Genomic DNA, 17,545 nt, shown 5'->3' on the forward strand with positions numbered 1-17,545 from the left:
CTAATGTTATGATCCTGTATGGTCTGTTTATATATTATCTTCCTTCAGCTGGATGAACACTTACTGGCACACACCAGAGTCACCATAAACATCATTAGTATTTTGCAGGATTTATGATTCTCCGTGTTTTCGAAGGGGCTGAATGCACAGGTCTCCAAACAAAGCACAGCAAAACCATTTTACAGTTTAGCAAGCGTTCAAAGTCATCTCAGCCACTGCATTTTTAGGTGCAAAGCATTGTAAGTCTAGCAAAAGTACCAAAGCTGCAAACCTGACACAGGATCTTACACAGCATGAGCACAAATGTCATGTTTTGTCTTCAAGAGAGCCCCAGCAGAATTCTGCAGGTTGAGCCCTGGGAATGTGTCAAGGTAACTCCAGCCAGAGAGGAGGACCCACCTATTGACAAGCCTGCCTGCCTTCAAACAGATCATGAAGGATGATCCCATGCAGTTTCTATTTTTACCTAATCCAGATCTGCAGGGATCTTTATGGGGTTCATGGTAATTTTCCAGCTCCTGGTTTGTGGTTGATTTCTAGCTGGAGGTGAGCCAGGGAACGTAGGAGCACTGCTCAACAGCAAACAGTGCAGTGTGGACAGAGACAAAGGGCAGACGGTGCTATGGGTGCCGGGGAATCAGCTGATGATTTTGCTGCAATAGAAAACAGTCAATGGTACCAGAAATTTATGAAGCAATGCCCCTCTGGGCAAATTACTCTCCATGAGTTTAAGAAAATACTGGGTTTACATGGTATGAACCCTCAAGCAAATATGTATATTGAGCGGGTGTTTCACGTCTTTGATATGAATCAGGTAAGAAATATTCTTGGACTATTTTCATGATGAAATGTATGCATTAGCATGAGCAGTAGAGGACTTTGGCATAATGATATTAAATAAGAGTCAGTAGATAACTGGGAATAATTTTTTTCCTCATTTCTGCTATTTTGAACAGATACAATAAGTCTTTTGGTTTAATATTTATTTTATTGTCACTATTTTTATTCTTATTTGGAAAGTTCATGAAAGAGTAATATAGCTGGTTTACTTCCCTACAAACCCCGACTTCTAAAGCTGAGCAGTGGAATGGAAGTAGACTTGAATTAATGCATAGATCAGAATCAGACCAGGTTACTTCTTCTAAAAGATAAATGGAAAGACTCAAGAAATGCAGTAAAAAAAGTAAATTCAAAAAACAGGAAGAGGCAGGAATAAATTAAGTAGATACCAGCTTTCCAGGAGAGGCTAAAAATAAGTGAAAAGTAAAAACAAAAAAACAGTAACAAAATTAAAGCACAAGTATAACAAGATGGAAATAAATATTCAAAGAGTAGAAGGAGGAAATAGTGTCTCATCCCTTCTTTGTGAGTTAATTGAAACCCTTATGGAACTGAAATGCAAGCTGTGGAGAAAAATTACTGAAAACCTAGTTAAAATCTTAGCGAGAGATTCATTCTCCATAAGAAACAGAGCTGATACTTGGATAAAAACAACATGTGGGAATAAACGTGGCCATTTACTCAGATGTAGTAAGAGGGAGGAGAGTCTGGCAATGGCCTCTGGCCCCCTGGGGTCTCTCTCCGCCTCTCCACTGGCGCAGAAAAGCACTTGGACAGGGATTACAGAACAGAAATTCTGCCACACTCTTTAGCAACTGCCTTCCTAACTGGAGCCACTAGGAGATGCAAGTTACTCAGTGTCCACTCGTAACTTGTGAAAGTCTTCAGGCATCAAGAACATCTCCAATCAAAAACACAGTACCTCATTAGGGAAGACTGCCTCTCGTTTAAATTAAATGTTTACTGATGTGTCTCTCTATTGGCTCGCCTTCCCCTTTTCCAGAATGCTTAACTCAGTGGATTTATTGTTGGGGGGAGGAGGGGAAGAAGGCGAAAAAAATGCTTTAATATCCAAAGATCTTGTAGATAGCTGTGTTGTGTAGATAAAAATAGGAAGCTGAGATGTAGAGTTGTTTAAGAATCTCTATGTAACATTATCAACTGGAAAAATCCAATTTGTCTAAGCTGAAATCCTTCATGAAAACATCCTGTGGCATCAAAATGTCATGGGGATGGGGGCTAAATCAGAGATATTACCTTTAACATAAATATTTTTGAGGATATCTGAAACAAGAATTTATAACTTAAATTACGTTTTATAAATTTAAACTAAGGGTGTCCCCCTCTCCACTCTCCCCTTCGTCCCAGATTGTCAGCATGCAAAAGGTCAGGGATTTCTTTTCTTTTTATTTGTCCCAGTTGGAGCCAGAACATTTCATTGGCCTCTCAGATTTTCCCTGGGTGAGAGGACTTCCTTCCTTTCTAATAAGACCACTTGAAACTAACAGTTAGCAGTCATTACACTGCCTCGCTGTCCTTAATCAGAGGTTGTTACTCCTGCTTGCAGTTCCCTGATGCCCACAAGGCAAGTTGCAGCCCAAGCTCTTGACAACCCCTAGTTCAGAAAAATCAGTGAATTTGCAATAGCTACAAAAATATTAAAAACCACACAAAAATATAAAACTATTCCTGACTTCTCCTTCCAATATCTGAAGGGAGCTTACAAGGATGCTGGAGAGGGACTCTTCATCAGGAACTGTAGTGACAGGACAAGGGGTGATGGGTTTAAACTTGAACAGGGGAAGTTCAGGTTAGATAATAGGAAGAAGTTCTTTACAGTGAGGGTGATGAGGCGCTGGAACAAGTTGCCCAAAGAAGTGGTAAATGCCCCATCCCTGGCAGTGCTCAAGGCCAGGTTGGACAGAGCCTTGGGCAACATGGTCTAGTGTGAGGCGTCCCTGCCCATGGCAGGGGGGTTGGAACTAGATGATCTTAAGGTCCTTTCCAACCCTAAATATTCTATGATTCTCCTGACAAAGGAGGATGCATGTCTTCGGCAACTAGAAACCTTGATGAAAATAATGGCTTCAGGAGTGGGCCCTTATTGTGTTAAGTCTTTTAACTCCAAGTAGAAAATGTAAAGTCAAGATTTCAGAACACTTCCCATAATCATTAAAATGAAAACAAATGCGCTACAAATGGTTCTGTGGGAAGCATAAGACTTGTTATTTCATTATGCACGGTCTGCTGGTTATTTATAGATACCAGTGCACCGTAGCATGTGCAGCTAACGATACCCACAAAATCACATCTGTAAATGGTTAGTTTAATGAGAAAAAAAAGAAAAGAAAAGCCTAGGCTAGACTGTGCACAACTAAGATAAGCACAACTGCTTATCTCATCACCAGGACATGTATCATTGTGCTATGCTCATAATCTCCATGTCAGGAATAATGAAGCAGTAGTACAGAAAGGAATCGGACATAATAGGCTTCTATAGATTTATTTTTAAATGTTCACCACCTTCTGTTCAGTTTTAAACCCATAGGCAAACCCAAGCAGTCCATTGTTTGTGGGAATATAGTAGCAAGGATGTGACTGTGACCTAATGAACTTGTGCTGGTGCTTGATCAGTGTTTTCAATGAGAGAATAATTAAGGAATCGTGTGTATATTCCCACATGCTTTACTGTGTACACCATTGTTAAAATGTCATAGAAGGTAGCAATGATCTCTGTTTCCTTATCCCCGTGCTTGAGTTAGCAAGAATTTGTTAAGTTGTTTTTTTTTTTTCTGAGGTGTTAAAATTAGAGGTCGTGTCCTACTAGAGACTTGTCTCATCAGGGCAAAATCTTTCTGGTTTGTGAAGGAGAGGGAAACAATCCTTAAAAGCAAATTACATTGTGATGAAAATACAGGAGAAGAAAAGGTGAGCTTGGTCCTTCTCCCTGTAACATGCAGAGGAGGAGGAAAGCAGAATTGCGAAGCTTAACACTCATTCAAATAGGTAGGAAAGTGTAGGGTTGGCCATAGGGAGAACATGGTGATGGTTGAGACTTCACAGTTTGAGACCGTCCTGGGTTCAGCTGTAGCAGTCTTTTTTTTTTTTTTTCTCCTTCTTAGTAGCTGGTGCAGTGCTGTGTTTTTGACTTTCAGTCTGGGAACAACACTGATAACACCGATGTTTTTAGTTGTTGCTAAGTAATGTTTGCTCTGACCAAGGACTTTCTCAGTCTCATGCTCTGCCAGGGAGGAGGGGAAGCCAGGAGGAAGCAGAGACAGGACACCTGACCCAAACTGGCCAAAGGGCTATTCCATACCACAGCACGTCATGCCCAGTATATCAACTGGGGGTTGTTATGTGGAAGGCCCAGATCGCTGCTCGGGCCGGGCTGGGTACCAGTTGGCGAGTGGTGAGCAGACGTATTGTGCATAACTTGTATTTATTGTTTTCTTTTCCTTTTCCCGTTTTAGTTTTATATTCTCTCCCCTTGTTTTTCTATTATTATTAATTATTATTATTACTGGTAGCAGTAGTGGTTCGTATTATACCTTAGTTACTGGAGAGCTGTTATCTCAACCTGTGGGATTTACATTCTTTCAATTCTCCTCCCCACCCCTCTGGGAGAGGTTGGGGAAGAAGGGGGAAGCAAGTGAGCAGCTGCATGGTTCTGAGATACTGGCTGGGCTTAAAAAAAAAAAGAAAAAATCTTTCACATGGTAAATTTTCTGACCAGGATAGGCCATCCCAGCTCTTCCTGGAGGATAAACTCCTCTTTCTACGATATTGTATCTTGTCCAGGTAACTCTCTTTCATTTGAGCCATCTAGGTAGTCCCTCGAAAAACACCCCATGCATGTCTCCTTGGGCTGGGGGGTAAATTGCATCTACTTTAATAGACATGAATGGACTCTGAAGCTGGCTAGGGCTGAGGAGTAGCCATGTGCTTGTGGGCAGCTGGCAGTGAAATTAATAGAGGGAGATGGCAGGATAGGGGGAAGGAAATCATGTTCTGAAGTCATCTGGCTAGGCAGGGACATGGAAATGGCTGCAATGGTGCTTTCTCTGGTCTTGCCCATGCATATCCCCTTTGCAACTGAAACAAGCAGGGGCAGATCTCTGTATGCACTTGGCACTGGTCAGATCCAGCATCTGACAGCAGAGCTGTGCACTGCAGGGAAGAAAGGGGGTGGAAGAAGAGAGAAACAGGGCAAAGTCCAGAAGCATGAACTGAGTCATAGAGGGGAGAGAAAGGGCATTTTTTCAGAGCAAACAGCCAGTAGAAATTGCTGAGGAAGGAAAAAGGGAATGGGGCTGGAGTGAGCCAGAGAGGATTCAAAAATCAAGAGGAAACAACAAAAAGTTAATTGGCAAAGATGACAGAAATTTAGATAAAAATCTGGAGATGAGCTTTTTATTCAATTGCATTTTAATCTTGGTGTTTGCCACTTCGAGCCTTAGCAGTTGTCTTTTTTTGTCTTACACTTCAAACAGGTAGCAATCAGCTGAATCTATCAGAGTGGAAAGATGTGTGACCTCCTTGTTTTACAACAAAGGGATTTAGTATCTGCTGCCTGCAGCTGAGTTACTGCTGCTTTCTCAGTACTCAAGAGAGAAAGAGAATGTCATCTTCATTATTTTACTTTAATGCCATTTTTCATATCAAGTTAGTTCCTGATCGTTATTCTGTGAAGTTAGGTAGGGGTTTAGGTTTATTTTTAATTTTTTGTTTGTTTGTTTGTTTTAAAAAACCCACTAAAAAAAAGAGCATCTTCTATTTTCAAACCCTGTCAAAAGATTGCCTCTTTCTCACTTATAAAGAAATCTAAATTACATCATCCCTTTCAAAACCAAACAGATTTTGTACCATTTTCAGAATAGGACTAATGAATGATTTTTTTTTCTCTTTTCCCAAGTTTTGCCTTACCTGCAGTGTGCGTTTTCTGTGTGCCTGTGTTCTTGCAGTTTAGCAACAATCTGTCCTTAAACCAGCAATCTTCTTTCTTACAGGACTGTCATTTTCAGTGCAAGTAAATAGTCCCACTGTTGCTTGTTTGTATCATCTTAATTCCCAGAATATTGTACAGACTCCAGAAAGCTTCTTGGCATCTCTAATGTATATCTCAGATACTGTAATTTATCTTAATCTTTTGTCATCATTCTGCTTGCTACAGAGAGCTCATTTGGAATTGTTTCACTGGGCTTCCTATACACGAGCTAGACTCTGTACCCATTGTTTCAGTGTCCTTTGAAATTGCTTTGTTTTATTAATTTCTTCAGTTCAGCTCCACATTACGAATTTTTCTATTTTTATTTGTAAAAGTAGAAATTCTGCATTGCTGTTGGCTTCTAGAACAGGTGATTTCTGTAGAATTTCTATTATCTCAGCACACACTTTGTCAGTGAGTTTATTAAGTGCTGTCAAACTATGCAGTGGATTATAAATTTTAGCCTTTTTGTGCCTCATAAAACTCACCTTCCTTTTTTTGTCAGGTGTAATATCAGCTATTATATACTGTTTCAGTTCCCTACTAGAGGTGAGGGATGCTGTGAGGCAGAACTATAAATCAGATCACTTTTTCGCCAGGTATTTTTGCTGTCTTTTACAGGTATTTTGGTTATTGTTATTAAACTAAAGGGACCCTGAAAACAGGTATTACCTTAAAATCATTTTTATTTCAACTGTAATTTAACATTCTCCTGTAAATTTTTTACCAGAATGTACAAAATCTGACAAAAAAGTCTGTCTCCTAAGGCCCCATCTTTAGGTCAGTGCAGCAGTCTTTCTCGTGTCTCAGTCACCATGGGTACACTTCCCCAAGAACTGCTACTTGGAAGCAAGTAGCAGAGGAAGTGTGTGGTTCTTCAGGGGGCAAAAATAGGAGAGAGGGATCAGTAGATGTGAGCAACTCTGAAGTTCCCTATGCCCAAGTGGGATCCTGTGAGCAAGGATTGCACAATGTCATATGAAGAGATGCAAGAGACCTGTCATTGTCCAAGTGGAAAGGATCAAAGAGGAAGGATGACTAGCACTGGGTATGTTACTGATGGACAGTTCTTAACCTAGTCATATCACGTAAAGTTTGCAGCCTGCTCAAGTCATGTTCTGATGTTCCGTCTTTCTCTGGTGTTTGACGCAACGACTGCTCATTTAAGAGCAGAGCATGATGGCTCAAGAAGAAAATTCAGGATTTTTTGTCAGACTGTATGTACCCAAGAGGCTTGTCTGTGTCTTTCACCTCCATTCCCCTCACTTCCTTTTCACTTACTCTCACTGCTCCAGCCAGTATTTGCCTGTAGATAAGATGCCTGCAAGAGATGTGTCCCCAGTCTCCCTCAGACATCAGGATCACACAGCAGCTCTAGGGCTCGGAGGTGTTCTCTGGTGAAAAGGCAACTACCCAGTTTGTTGTATGTTCTTTGCCTGGAGCCAGTTTAGGCTAAAACAGTTGCAATTCTATATCTTCCTGTTTAATCTTCAGAAGTTCATGGACACTTGAGGAATGAATGTTCTAGCTTTCTTACTTGTATGCCACATTTTGAGGTATATGATATTAAATTTAATTATGTCTTTGCGGAGAGAACTGTAGCATAGCCTGTTAAGAGTATGAGAGTCCTTCTCAAAAATTGACTTGATCCTATAAGATATTGATTGCTTTCTGGCATAAGCTGGGCTGGAGGGAGGTTGCCTTTTTTGATGAGGTACTCTGCACCTCACAAGTCTGTGCTCTGACACTACTGCATGGTTATAAATGAAGAGGATTAGTGAGAATGTCTTGGTTTTGCATCTCTAACATCCTGTAGGTTTACACTGGTATTTATAGCTCCATATTTGTCTGTGCTATAGTAATGCTCCCAAGCTGCTCGCCTTCTTGTATAGAAGCTAATCAGTACAGAAGTGTCATTGATAACTAGCTCCATCCCTGACCTCACACAGGAAGAAGGAATTCAGCTCCTGAAAGCTGAAAAATGAAAAGTAGGACTACAGCACTGACCAACAGTAAGGAAATTTGCAAATAATTCAGTTATCAGTTTGTCATGGTTCAAGCCCAGCCGGCAACTTGGAATCACAGAGTCACTCGCTCACTCGCCCCCCTCTTCCTTCCTCCCCCCTCTCCCAAAGGGATGGGGAGCAGAATCGGAGGAATGTAACTCCCACAGGTTGAGATAACAGCACTCCAGTAACTAAGGTATAATACAAACCACTACTGCTACCAATAATAATGATAAGGGAAATAACAAGGGAAAAGGACACAACCGCTCACCACCCGCCGACCGATACCCAGCCCGACCCCAGCAGCGATCTGGGCCTTCCGGGTAACTCCCCCCAGTTTATATACTGGGCATGACGTGCTGTGGTATGGAATAGCCCTTTGGCCAGTTTGGGTCAGGTGTCCTGTCTCTGCTTCCTCCTGGCTTCCCCTCCTCCCTGGCAGAGCATGAGACTGAGAAAGTCCTTGGTCAGAGTAAACATTACTGAGCAACAACTAAAAACATCGGTGTTATCAGCGTTGTTCCCAGACTGAAAGTCAAAACCACAGCACTGCACCAGCTACTAAGAAGGAGAAAAAATGAACTGCTATAGCTGAACCCAGGACAGTTGATTCTTGATATAGAACAATCTAATTGTTACTTCTCTACCTGGTGTTTCAGAGTTGTGTCACGCTGCTGTGCAGGCTATTACTCTCCTGTATGAAATGATCAAGTTGCCAGACAGCAAAGCAAATTTTCATATAAGAAGTTGAAAGCAGATGCTGGGGGGGAGGGGAGGGGGAGGCACTTAATACATCTGTTTTATACATAGAGGGACAGTATGTATTAGTGTGAAGGACAGAGAAGCAGGAGGAGCTGTATCAGGACTGTGCAGCTGGAGAAAATACTGTCTTTTCAGCACGGCTGTCAGGATCACCATCCTGAAAGATCTGTGTGACTGAACTCCCTTTTTCACCAGGAACTTTCTTGCTTCATCTTTCTGAACTTTACCTTATCATCATCTTCATCTTCATCTTGCTCAGATGAACCAAGATCAGTAAGGCTAAATAATGGGAAAACAGGGTAATGACCAGAAACTGAATCTCGCATAAAAACTGATTCATCACCCACCACATTGTTAACCGTCACACCATTCAGCTGTCCTTGGGGATAGCAAGGTTTGGCTGTATAGTCTATACAAGAGAAAGCATTTCCTCCTACTGCCTACTCCCATGTCTCTGTTTTGTAATGCTCAGGCCCACAGATACTCAAGCAACGTGGGGTGACCTGCTTAATTGCAGCAAACTGGGTGGGTTGGAACAGCAGTCTGTCTACCAAAGAAGGTCATGTCTGTCCTGCACCAGCAGTTTACCATCTGTCAAAGAAGGACTGGGCCACCCAAATAGAGCAAATCTAAGCATTTGCCAGCCTTCACAGCTAAGGACTTTTCAAAACCAGCATATATATATAGCCATTGAACACCTCTCGGATGGTTTTAGCATAGCACCTCTCCCAGTCCCTACAGATATTCTTTTTTTCCAGGTGTTTCATACCTAGGTTTACTGAAAATGTCAGTTCTCTATGTTGAGCTGTGGTTACAGCAAGGGCATCCCGACCTGTAGATTAGCTTCCCAGCCAAAAGAAAAATGAGGGAGGTAACCCCTAAAAATTAAAAAAAAAAAAAAGGCTGAAGAAAAATTATGTAGAGAAATAAGTATTAAGCAATACAGCAACTGGAAATCTGGGCATCAAGCCAGAGTGCAAGAAAGCTCAGAAATCTATGCTGACCACTAACCTATGAACACTTGTAAAGGTTGGTCAGGTATTGAGAGGATCAACCTTGCTAGGGAAGGATGTCAGCCAAACAGAACTAAATTTGGAATACTTGAGACCAGCAGAGATTTTTATTTAGAATAAAAATGGAAAGGAACAAGTTAAGATGTAAGATTTATGTTCTGAGCCCATGACAGCTTTTTACAGAGCTTTACAGATTTGTTGTATTTTAATCTCTATTCAGTATAACGATTTCATTTCTGTTACCATACAGCCTTTTCTTTTTCTAACAGTGGTGACAGCACTCTATTTTCATAAGTTTAATTATTTTTTTCCCCCTTTATTACCAAGAGTAATTATAGACTGGTTTGAGTTGGAAAGGATTTTAAAGCTCATCTAGTTCCAACCTCCTGCCATCGGCAGGGACACCTTCCACTAGACCAGGTTGTTCCAAGCCCTGTGTCCAACCTGGCCTTGAACACTGCCAGGGATGGGGCAGCCACAGCTTCTCTGGGCACCCTGTGCCAGTGTCTCATCACCCTCACAGTGAAGAACTTCTCCCTAATATCTAATGTAAATCGACTGTCTTTCAGTTTCAAGTCATTACCCCTTGTCCACTATTTTTTAATATATACTTTTAGAAATAACAAGCATCAGCACTTTTCAAGTACATGGATATGACACTTAGTGTGGTTAAGCTAGGAATAAAGTGGCAAGAGACCAGCCTCTCAGAGCAGGAGAAAGGAACATTGTACGTTATTAATGAGGTAAAATAAGAGGATCTCCTTATTCTGTACACTCACTGCTTGTCCTATACCATTTCCTACAGCTTCCTTTCCTCCCCAAGGTTTTTGACAGAAATGTAGGCTTTGATCCAGAAAAATGTTTTTAATTAAGTACAGATGTGTGAAGACCCATCAATGGATGGCTGACTGGAAGGTCTGAGATGTCAGCTATGATTGTACAAATAAGGGGTTATTATCCTTCCATGGCATTATGTAGAACATTTAGGCACAGTGCAATATTAAACAGATGATAATCTTTCACTTCCAAGCCACAGAAGTTAACAGATGCAAATGGCTGCATACTTAATGCACAAATTCAGAAATAATTTGGTCACTTGAGCTTTTGTTTACATTCAGTTCCCTTCAGTACTATAGCAGCATCTCAGGTTTGTAGGTCAAAATTTTATTTCCTTTGCTATTGTATTCTTGTCTGCTTGTTGCTTTCTAATAAAGGGGCCGTTATCCCAGTGGGTGGTGAAGTATACAAAACTTCTTGATAGAAATTATTTCCTTTCTCTTATTAGTACACTTTATATAGAAGTGCTAGGCAGCCAGCAAACTTGATCCTTCTTCCATGCTTCCCCCAGCTGACTTTTACACATATATAACCTGATCTTTTCCATATCTAACTTTTTGTGGCCAGAAAATACCATGGTTTAACAGTGGGGCTTTTACAGTTTAAAATTATGACCTCTATTGCTGGAGTTTATACCTAAAAGCCTATAGTTTGGGAACTAGTTTATAGTTGAGCTAAATCTAAAGAAACTCATTGTGTAAAACTTAAATGATTTAATAAGGTTTTCTACTTTCAGCATCAAATACGCTTTTCTCATGTAGGCTTCTGTTTTCTCAGAAATAGGAGTATGCTCAGAAAGTTGTGCTAAAGTGTTAGGCCTCAGATTAATCTATAATTCCAATTATAGCAGCCTAATACTCCTTGAGCTGTGTTGGGCTTATCCTTGCTTGGAGGTATTCTCTCATAAAATAACATGATAAAACACTTTTAGAAGGTGCATAGACTTTCTCCTCTGTGTTTCCTGTATGCGCAGTTTAAAAACTCTAGCAGGTAAGGTCTGGAATATTAACTTCTTAGGACAGCAATGGGACTTGAGGTCGTAATTACTGTCATGAATTGCATTTCACCTCTTTGTTAGACTCGCTGCTTCCAGATGAAGTCTGTTACAGACATCCTTCTCCTACTTAGGATTTCCATTAAAAAAAAAAAAAAAAAAAACCCCAAAAAAAAAACCAACCAAAAAACACGAACAACAACTTGCCAGTAAACTGGAAACAGTTAAAAAGGAATTATGGCAGCAAAGTAGGTTTTTTTGACAATTTGTGATAGATTGAAAGCCTTGTTGAAGTTTGTTTTATTCTAGTCATCCATAAAAATATCAACAGGAATTCAGTTAGAAGCCAAACCTTATCATTCCCTTGATTCTTTAGGTTGGAGATACTAGAGTAGTTCAGCTCCCCACTCATAGACATGATTATGATCAGTAGATGTATGACAGGGAGGAGCAAATTTTCACAGCGCAATTCAGTCAGGTAGAAACTGAGATAATCTGTGGTCTTGGCAGCAGGCAGATCATGTAAGCTCAGAGCATTGCACTAACTCATCATGCTAAAGAGGCGATGGTACTGCTGCTGTATGGCTTCTTGAACTCGGTGATTCTGCATGTTTAATTGTGACATAGTACTGTATTCATGCCTCTGGCTCTAGGAGTGCACCTGTTCAACGTATGAAAGCTGTTTCCAGTCAGTGCCTATGTCTCTTGGAGATTATTGATGCAGGTTATTTCCTAAAAGCTTTCTTCTCAGGAGCACCCTAAATAAATGCTAACCATTTCTGGTGTGTCTCTTGTGCAGGCCATGAGCTGTTTCATAATTAAATGACCTTATACATCAACACACAGATGTCTAATTTTTCCACATTTCTTAAAAGCAAGGGTTCTACGTTAAGACTTTACATCACTTCCTTGACCTCTGTGGGATGCTTTGCTAATAATTAAACAAACAAATAAATGCATGTGCTATTGAAGTTTGAAAGTTGTTCTTCATCGTTCTTAGCTCCAGTGAAAAATAAAGATGCTGAACATTCAGAACTGTAATTGTAAAGTTAACTTTACTTGAGATTACCACAAGGAGTGCAGGAACCAGCATTTAAGCAAACGTTTTATTCATGACTCATACAGTAATACTGTACATTACAATACTGTACAATACAATAGCATCGTTAGTATAATAAATGGCAGGTTTATCTTTTCCCACAGTTTTCCAATGAAAACCTTCAAAATAGCATTTTTATTAAAATACATGTGCAACAGAGTTCATTTTTTAAAAAAATTCCCTTTATTAGCTAATTTTATGGAAAAATTCTCTGTCTTCTTGACTCAAGTCATTTGTAACACAAAACTGAAAAAGTTGCAACCATGTACAAGTAAGCTGAATTTCTTCTTTTTTATTCCCTCTGCATCTCAGTCCACACATAACTGTCATGCAGTCCTAGTTCATGCAGCCTACTGATGAATTTTAGGGAGGAAACTGTTATGGTTATCTAAAATACTTCAGTGGTTGCCAAGTATAATGATGTATATTTGGTTTTCTGTGACAATATGTATAATATTTCAGAGAGATTACATCCTTCAAAATGAGGTTACTCCAATGTTAAAGGAGAGACTATATCTAGAAAAATAATGTCCGGTGTATCCATAATATATTGGAAGGGTTGGTTGCTCTTTAAACAGAACAAATGAAACATTCTGTAGTCAGCACTGCTACTATTTAACACATATTCTAAAATATCATTGTCAGCCACTTCTACTGGCTTGCAGATAGGTTTTGCCACCACTGAAAGTAAAAATTGAACACTTTAAGAATTGATTGACTGATTGTGTTCTTATGACCTGTGAAGGACAAAATTTGCATAGCCATTCAACGTGTGAAGCAATGTGCTGAAAATGGGATACTGCTGTTGTAGTTCTCTTATTGCTTATTTTGGCATTAATTGAAACTAGCTACAGGAATAAGTGTCTGTTGCTTTGTAAGAAAACTGGATTTTAACAGGTAGAGCGTACCGTGAAGAATAAAGAAGATTAATAGGTATGTGGCACCAAAGGAAAATTTATGCAAGTTAAAGGATTTTCTGTTAAGATTTTATAAAGCATTGGGCAGTCCTCAACAGAGAACAGTGTTTTCTGCTACATTTCTTATGCACAGATAAAGTTGATAGACGTAGAAAAATGGACACTCCACAGCAAAGAGCTTAAGAAGTCTTTAGATGAGGAGCCACCAGCTGATGTCAATCTTTAATCATCTTTCTAGTTTGTGCTTTTTCATTTAAAATTTAAAGTAGTTCTGTGATAAACTAGAGTTCATCTGACATCATTATGCAGATTAGAACTATAAAAAATATTTTAAAAGGAATTCATTTTAAAATCTAAAGAAGAAAGTTACACCAGGCTGTTTGATGTAGATCAGATAATAAAAATTGCAAAAATGTGTTATTTCAATATAACTCTTATGTGTCAAAATGACTACATAGCAATGTAAACTAATCTCAAACTACTTTCTTTGAAGAATAAGAGTTTCCCTTCACTCCTTGTACTTTGCACAATGCTGACAAATGTTGGGAAGCAGACCACCAGTCCTTTTTAACTCATCCTGGTTCCTTCTCCACTCTCCTGCTGTGTCTTTAAAGCTCAGTTTTTCAGGTAGACTTTTCATCATCTGATTCTGTGTTCTGGCTACAAATAGACGTTATCCTCTCTTGTTATAGGGACATGAATGGGATTAGCCAAGTATATCTTCTCAGGTATTGTAGTAGAAGGAAATGTTAATTATTTGGCCATGAAATTCTCTATGAAAGCAGTAGTTGCACCTCATATTCCAAGTGTAAATGTTCACAGAAAGTTGTAATATTTTCAGGGATGTTTTGATGATTAATGTAACTCATTCTTCATTTGGCTTTCACTTGTTTTCTCCCTCCACTTTTTTCCCTTTTTTAAGAATTGTGAGAGACAGAGGAGTATTATTTTCATCAATATGAGGCCATTAGTTGCTAGAGATTCTACTGAAGGCATTAATTTGTTGAAGACTGACACGGCCCAACTATGCAATGGATACCTAGCAGTAGGTGATAACTGACTTCCATGTTCTTATTGAGGGCATGAAGAGCTCTTAAAGATGAAATAAAATGACTGCTAGTGAGCCATACTTCAAACACTACATTGAACCTAAGTATTAAGTGTTTCCACCTCTCGTAGTATTAATTTTAACAGCTCAAGGAATCCTTGCTAACTCTCCTTTGCTGGAAAATTTGATCTTCGGTTGGGATTCCTTTCTCAAATTGTCTTGCTCTGATGTGTCCTCAGGTCCCAAGAACAGCTGCTGTGGTATGAATTGTCAGGCTGCCTAAGGAACTGCCTAGACTGTTTACAGCACCCTTACATGTTTGCAGCCATTACCAAAGTTGACACAATAGACTTGGGTGCAATAGTTAACAGTTATTCTAAGTACAGTGAGAGAGAATGATAATTATAGAAATATTTTCCCAAACTTTCCTAAACAACTTTTCTGTTTTGTATCCTAAGTCTTTAAATAGTTGTGCAAACATAAGTTCAGCTGCACACGTCATTTTAGGTAGGTCTTCAGGCACAAATGACTCTCTGGATAAGTATGCTTTACTTCATTTACTCTAACCAGCCACCTTAGCAAGGCAGTAAGGTTGCAGCAGCAATATCTGCATTGCATACTACACTATGGGGCTACTATTGTGGTTGACAAGACATGCTATATTTTATGCTATTCCTTTTCCGTGGTTCTTGTGTTGTCCCAGCACGTGTGAATAGCACTACCACTTTGCCCAGAGAAGTCTGACTTTTTCTTTTTCTGGTTTTGAATCCATTTTCAATCTCACAATTGCTTCTAACTAGACTCCACAACAAGAACTACTCAGAAAACTTATTTTATTTTCATGACAGTCATACCCATCACATTGTAGGGTCAGCAATAAAAGCCTGTGTGTCCAAAAAAAAAAATAAATTGGCTTCTAAACAAATGGCTAGAAGAAATAAGTATCTAAGTATCTCTGAGCCAGGAAGGGTTCTTCTGTCAGAAGAAACAAAAATCTACACCTCTTACCTCCTCAAATATTTGGGCTTTTTGATTTCAACATGTACATGTAGAAATCCTTTTCCTATTGGTTTCAGACAAAATCCAACAAAAGCAACAAAAAAACCCAAAGCCAAACCATTTGTTTCTCCTTAATCTAGAGTAATGTTGTATAAAATTATCTCAAATATAAAGTAACTAGCTTGATTACTGTAAATAAAGAGGAGGCTAAATTATGCTTTGTTGTGTTCAAAGCAGTGTAGTTATATAATTTTTTTAAGAATGCTTAATTGCCTTTGAAAGGTACTGTACCCATATAAAAAATGCCATGGAATAGAAACTATGATTCTTGAATATTTCATCTAGATCCATGAAACACCGTCTATTTATAGACTGTCTTAAAGAATGTCTTTGTTCTACTTCTTAACTACCTCCAGAATATTTTTACATCCAATTTTATATATTGATCAAAAAAAAAAAATCTATTACTTAGTAAGGGCCTCCCACAATTAGTGGTGCAATTTCACAATCTTAGTTTTGTTTCCTACTGGTTTGGCACAGGACTTACTTCTGTGATAGCACTAACTTATGCTATAATAATGTGTCATTACCAGCTAAAAGCCCAGGTTAACATTATCATTAAAATCATTACTTTCTTAATGTCAGTACAGTTGAATTCTTGATTCCAGGTTTTGGTGGTACAAGTTACCTAAAAGTTTTACACCAGATTCCCCAGTAGTGGCACAGCACCACCAAGTGTGGAAGGCTGCTTCTTTACATGGGATATTAAAGTGACATCTGTCTCAGATTTCTGTCACAGCATTGCAGAATTCAATGGCCCTTTTTTTTATTTTCTTTTTTAATTTCAAAAAGGGTAATCTGAATGTCCAAGAAATTTTCTCTTTAAAAGCAAAATTTTGAAATATTCATGTAGGCAAGTGCTATTAAGTAATATTCCAGTTGAATTTTCCTTGCATGGCAGTCTTGATGCTTAGGTGGACTGGATTAAGCTATGTGATGGGACAGCAGTACTCACAGTGCACACCATGGGGTGTTCCCACCTTGTTGAATAGCTCCTTCCTTGCCATCTGTGTGCAGCATGTTCAGGCTCTCTGTGTTTGCAGTAGAGATCAGCTGCACTGGGCAGTAGGTCCATGACACTGTAGAGCACTCCAAAAGACACAGTTTGTGTGTGGTGCAAGGGCAGATGTACTACATCCACCAGTGCTGTGGTAGCTGGCTGTTAGGAGTCCCCTTTCACACACCAGGACCCAGCACCTAAGATCTACAGATTAAGACAGCCCAGCCCGTAGGTCCTGTATGAAGCTTTAATGCCAACTACGTTGCACAAGAGACCCAGAGAAAATGAATTACTACACTGAGTACAGAGAAATATGTGGCAAAAATTACTGACAATAAAAATGAAGCACTTAGAGGTTTGGTCAAGTGATTCTTTGGCTTAACATTTTTCCCTTGTTCTTCAATTTAACATGAATTGAATTTGTACCACATACATTTTTACTGAATGTCCTGCAGAAAAAAGGGTAGCAATACTCGATGTGAGCCGTACAGAAAGGGAGGAATATGAAAGAACAAAGTTCAATTTTATTTAAAAATAATCATCAACACAGTCTCCCACTGAGTTGTGCTACCCAAGTTCCTACACTCCCTGACTGTTTTTAAAACAAAAGAACAGGTTGAGAGTTACTTCCTCTGCAGTTACTCAGTACCCAAAATTACACATTAAACCGAAGCAATTACACTTTTGTAACAACATGTGTAGGGTTTCTTTGAAAATTTCATTTTGTGTGTAAACAAATTAGTACATGCTCCACAGCTTTCACTAAGCTTAAAAAGCACTTGGAGCATATTACTACCATTACCAGCTAACACTGTACTTTTGTCACATCATATGAATAGGCAGTGAAGATTAGCGTTGTACAATTAATCATAGTTAATTTTAAATTCTACTTGTTAAATTATGATGTAGATAAAGGGGAAAGTAATTTTAATGAAAAAATAGTTCAGGAATGTTCTTTTAATTAAATTTTCAGTATTTTCTAG

General features: G+C 39.2%; 1 protein-coding gene across 1 annotated transcript in view; it reads left to right on the forward strand.

The window, feature by feature from the left end:
- The first annotated feature begins 622 nt into the window (after positions 1–622).
- LOC104409275 (guanylyl cyclase-activating protein 3-like) overlaps positions 623–17,545 on the forward strand; it is a 28,733-nt gene continuing 11,810 nt past the window's right edge. The window contains exon 1 of the mRNA XM_010019104.1: positions 623–814. Coding sequence (XP_010017406.1) covers positions 623–814 — 192 coding nt within the window. The remainder of the gene's footprint in view (positions 815–17,545) is intronic.

Source organism: Nestor notabilis, unplaced genomic scaffold (genome assembly GCF_000696875.1).
Source record: "Nestor notabilis isolate BGI_N333 unplaced genomic scaffold, ASM69687v1 scaffold15797, whole genome shotgun sequence".
Lineage (NCBI taxonomy): Eukaryota > Metazoa > Chordata > Aves > Psittaciformes > Psittacidae > Nestor > Nestor notabilis.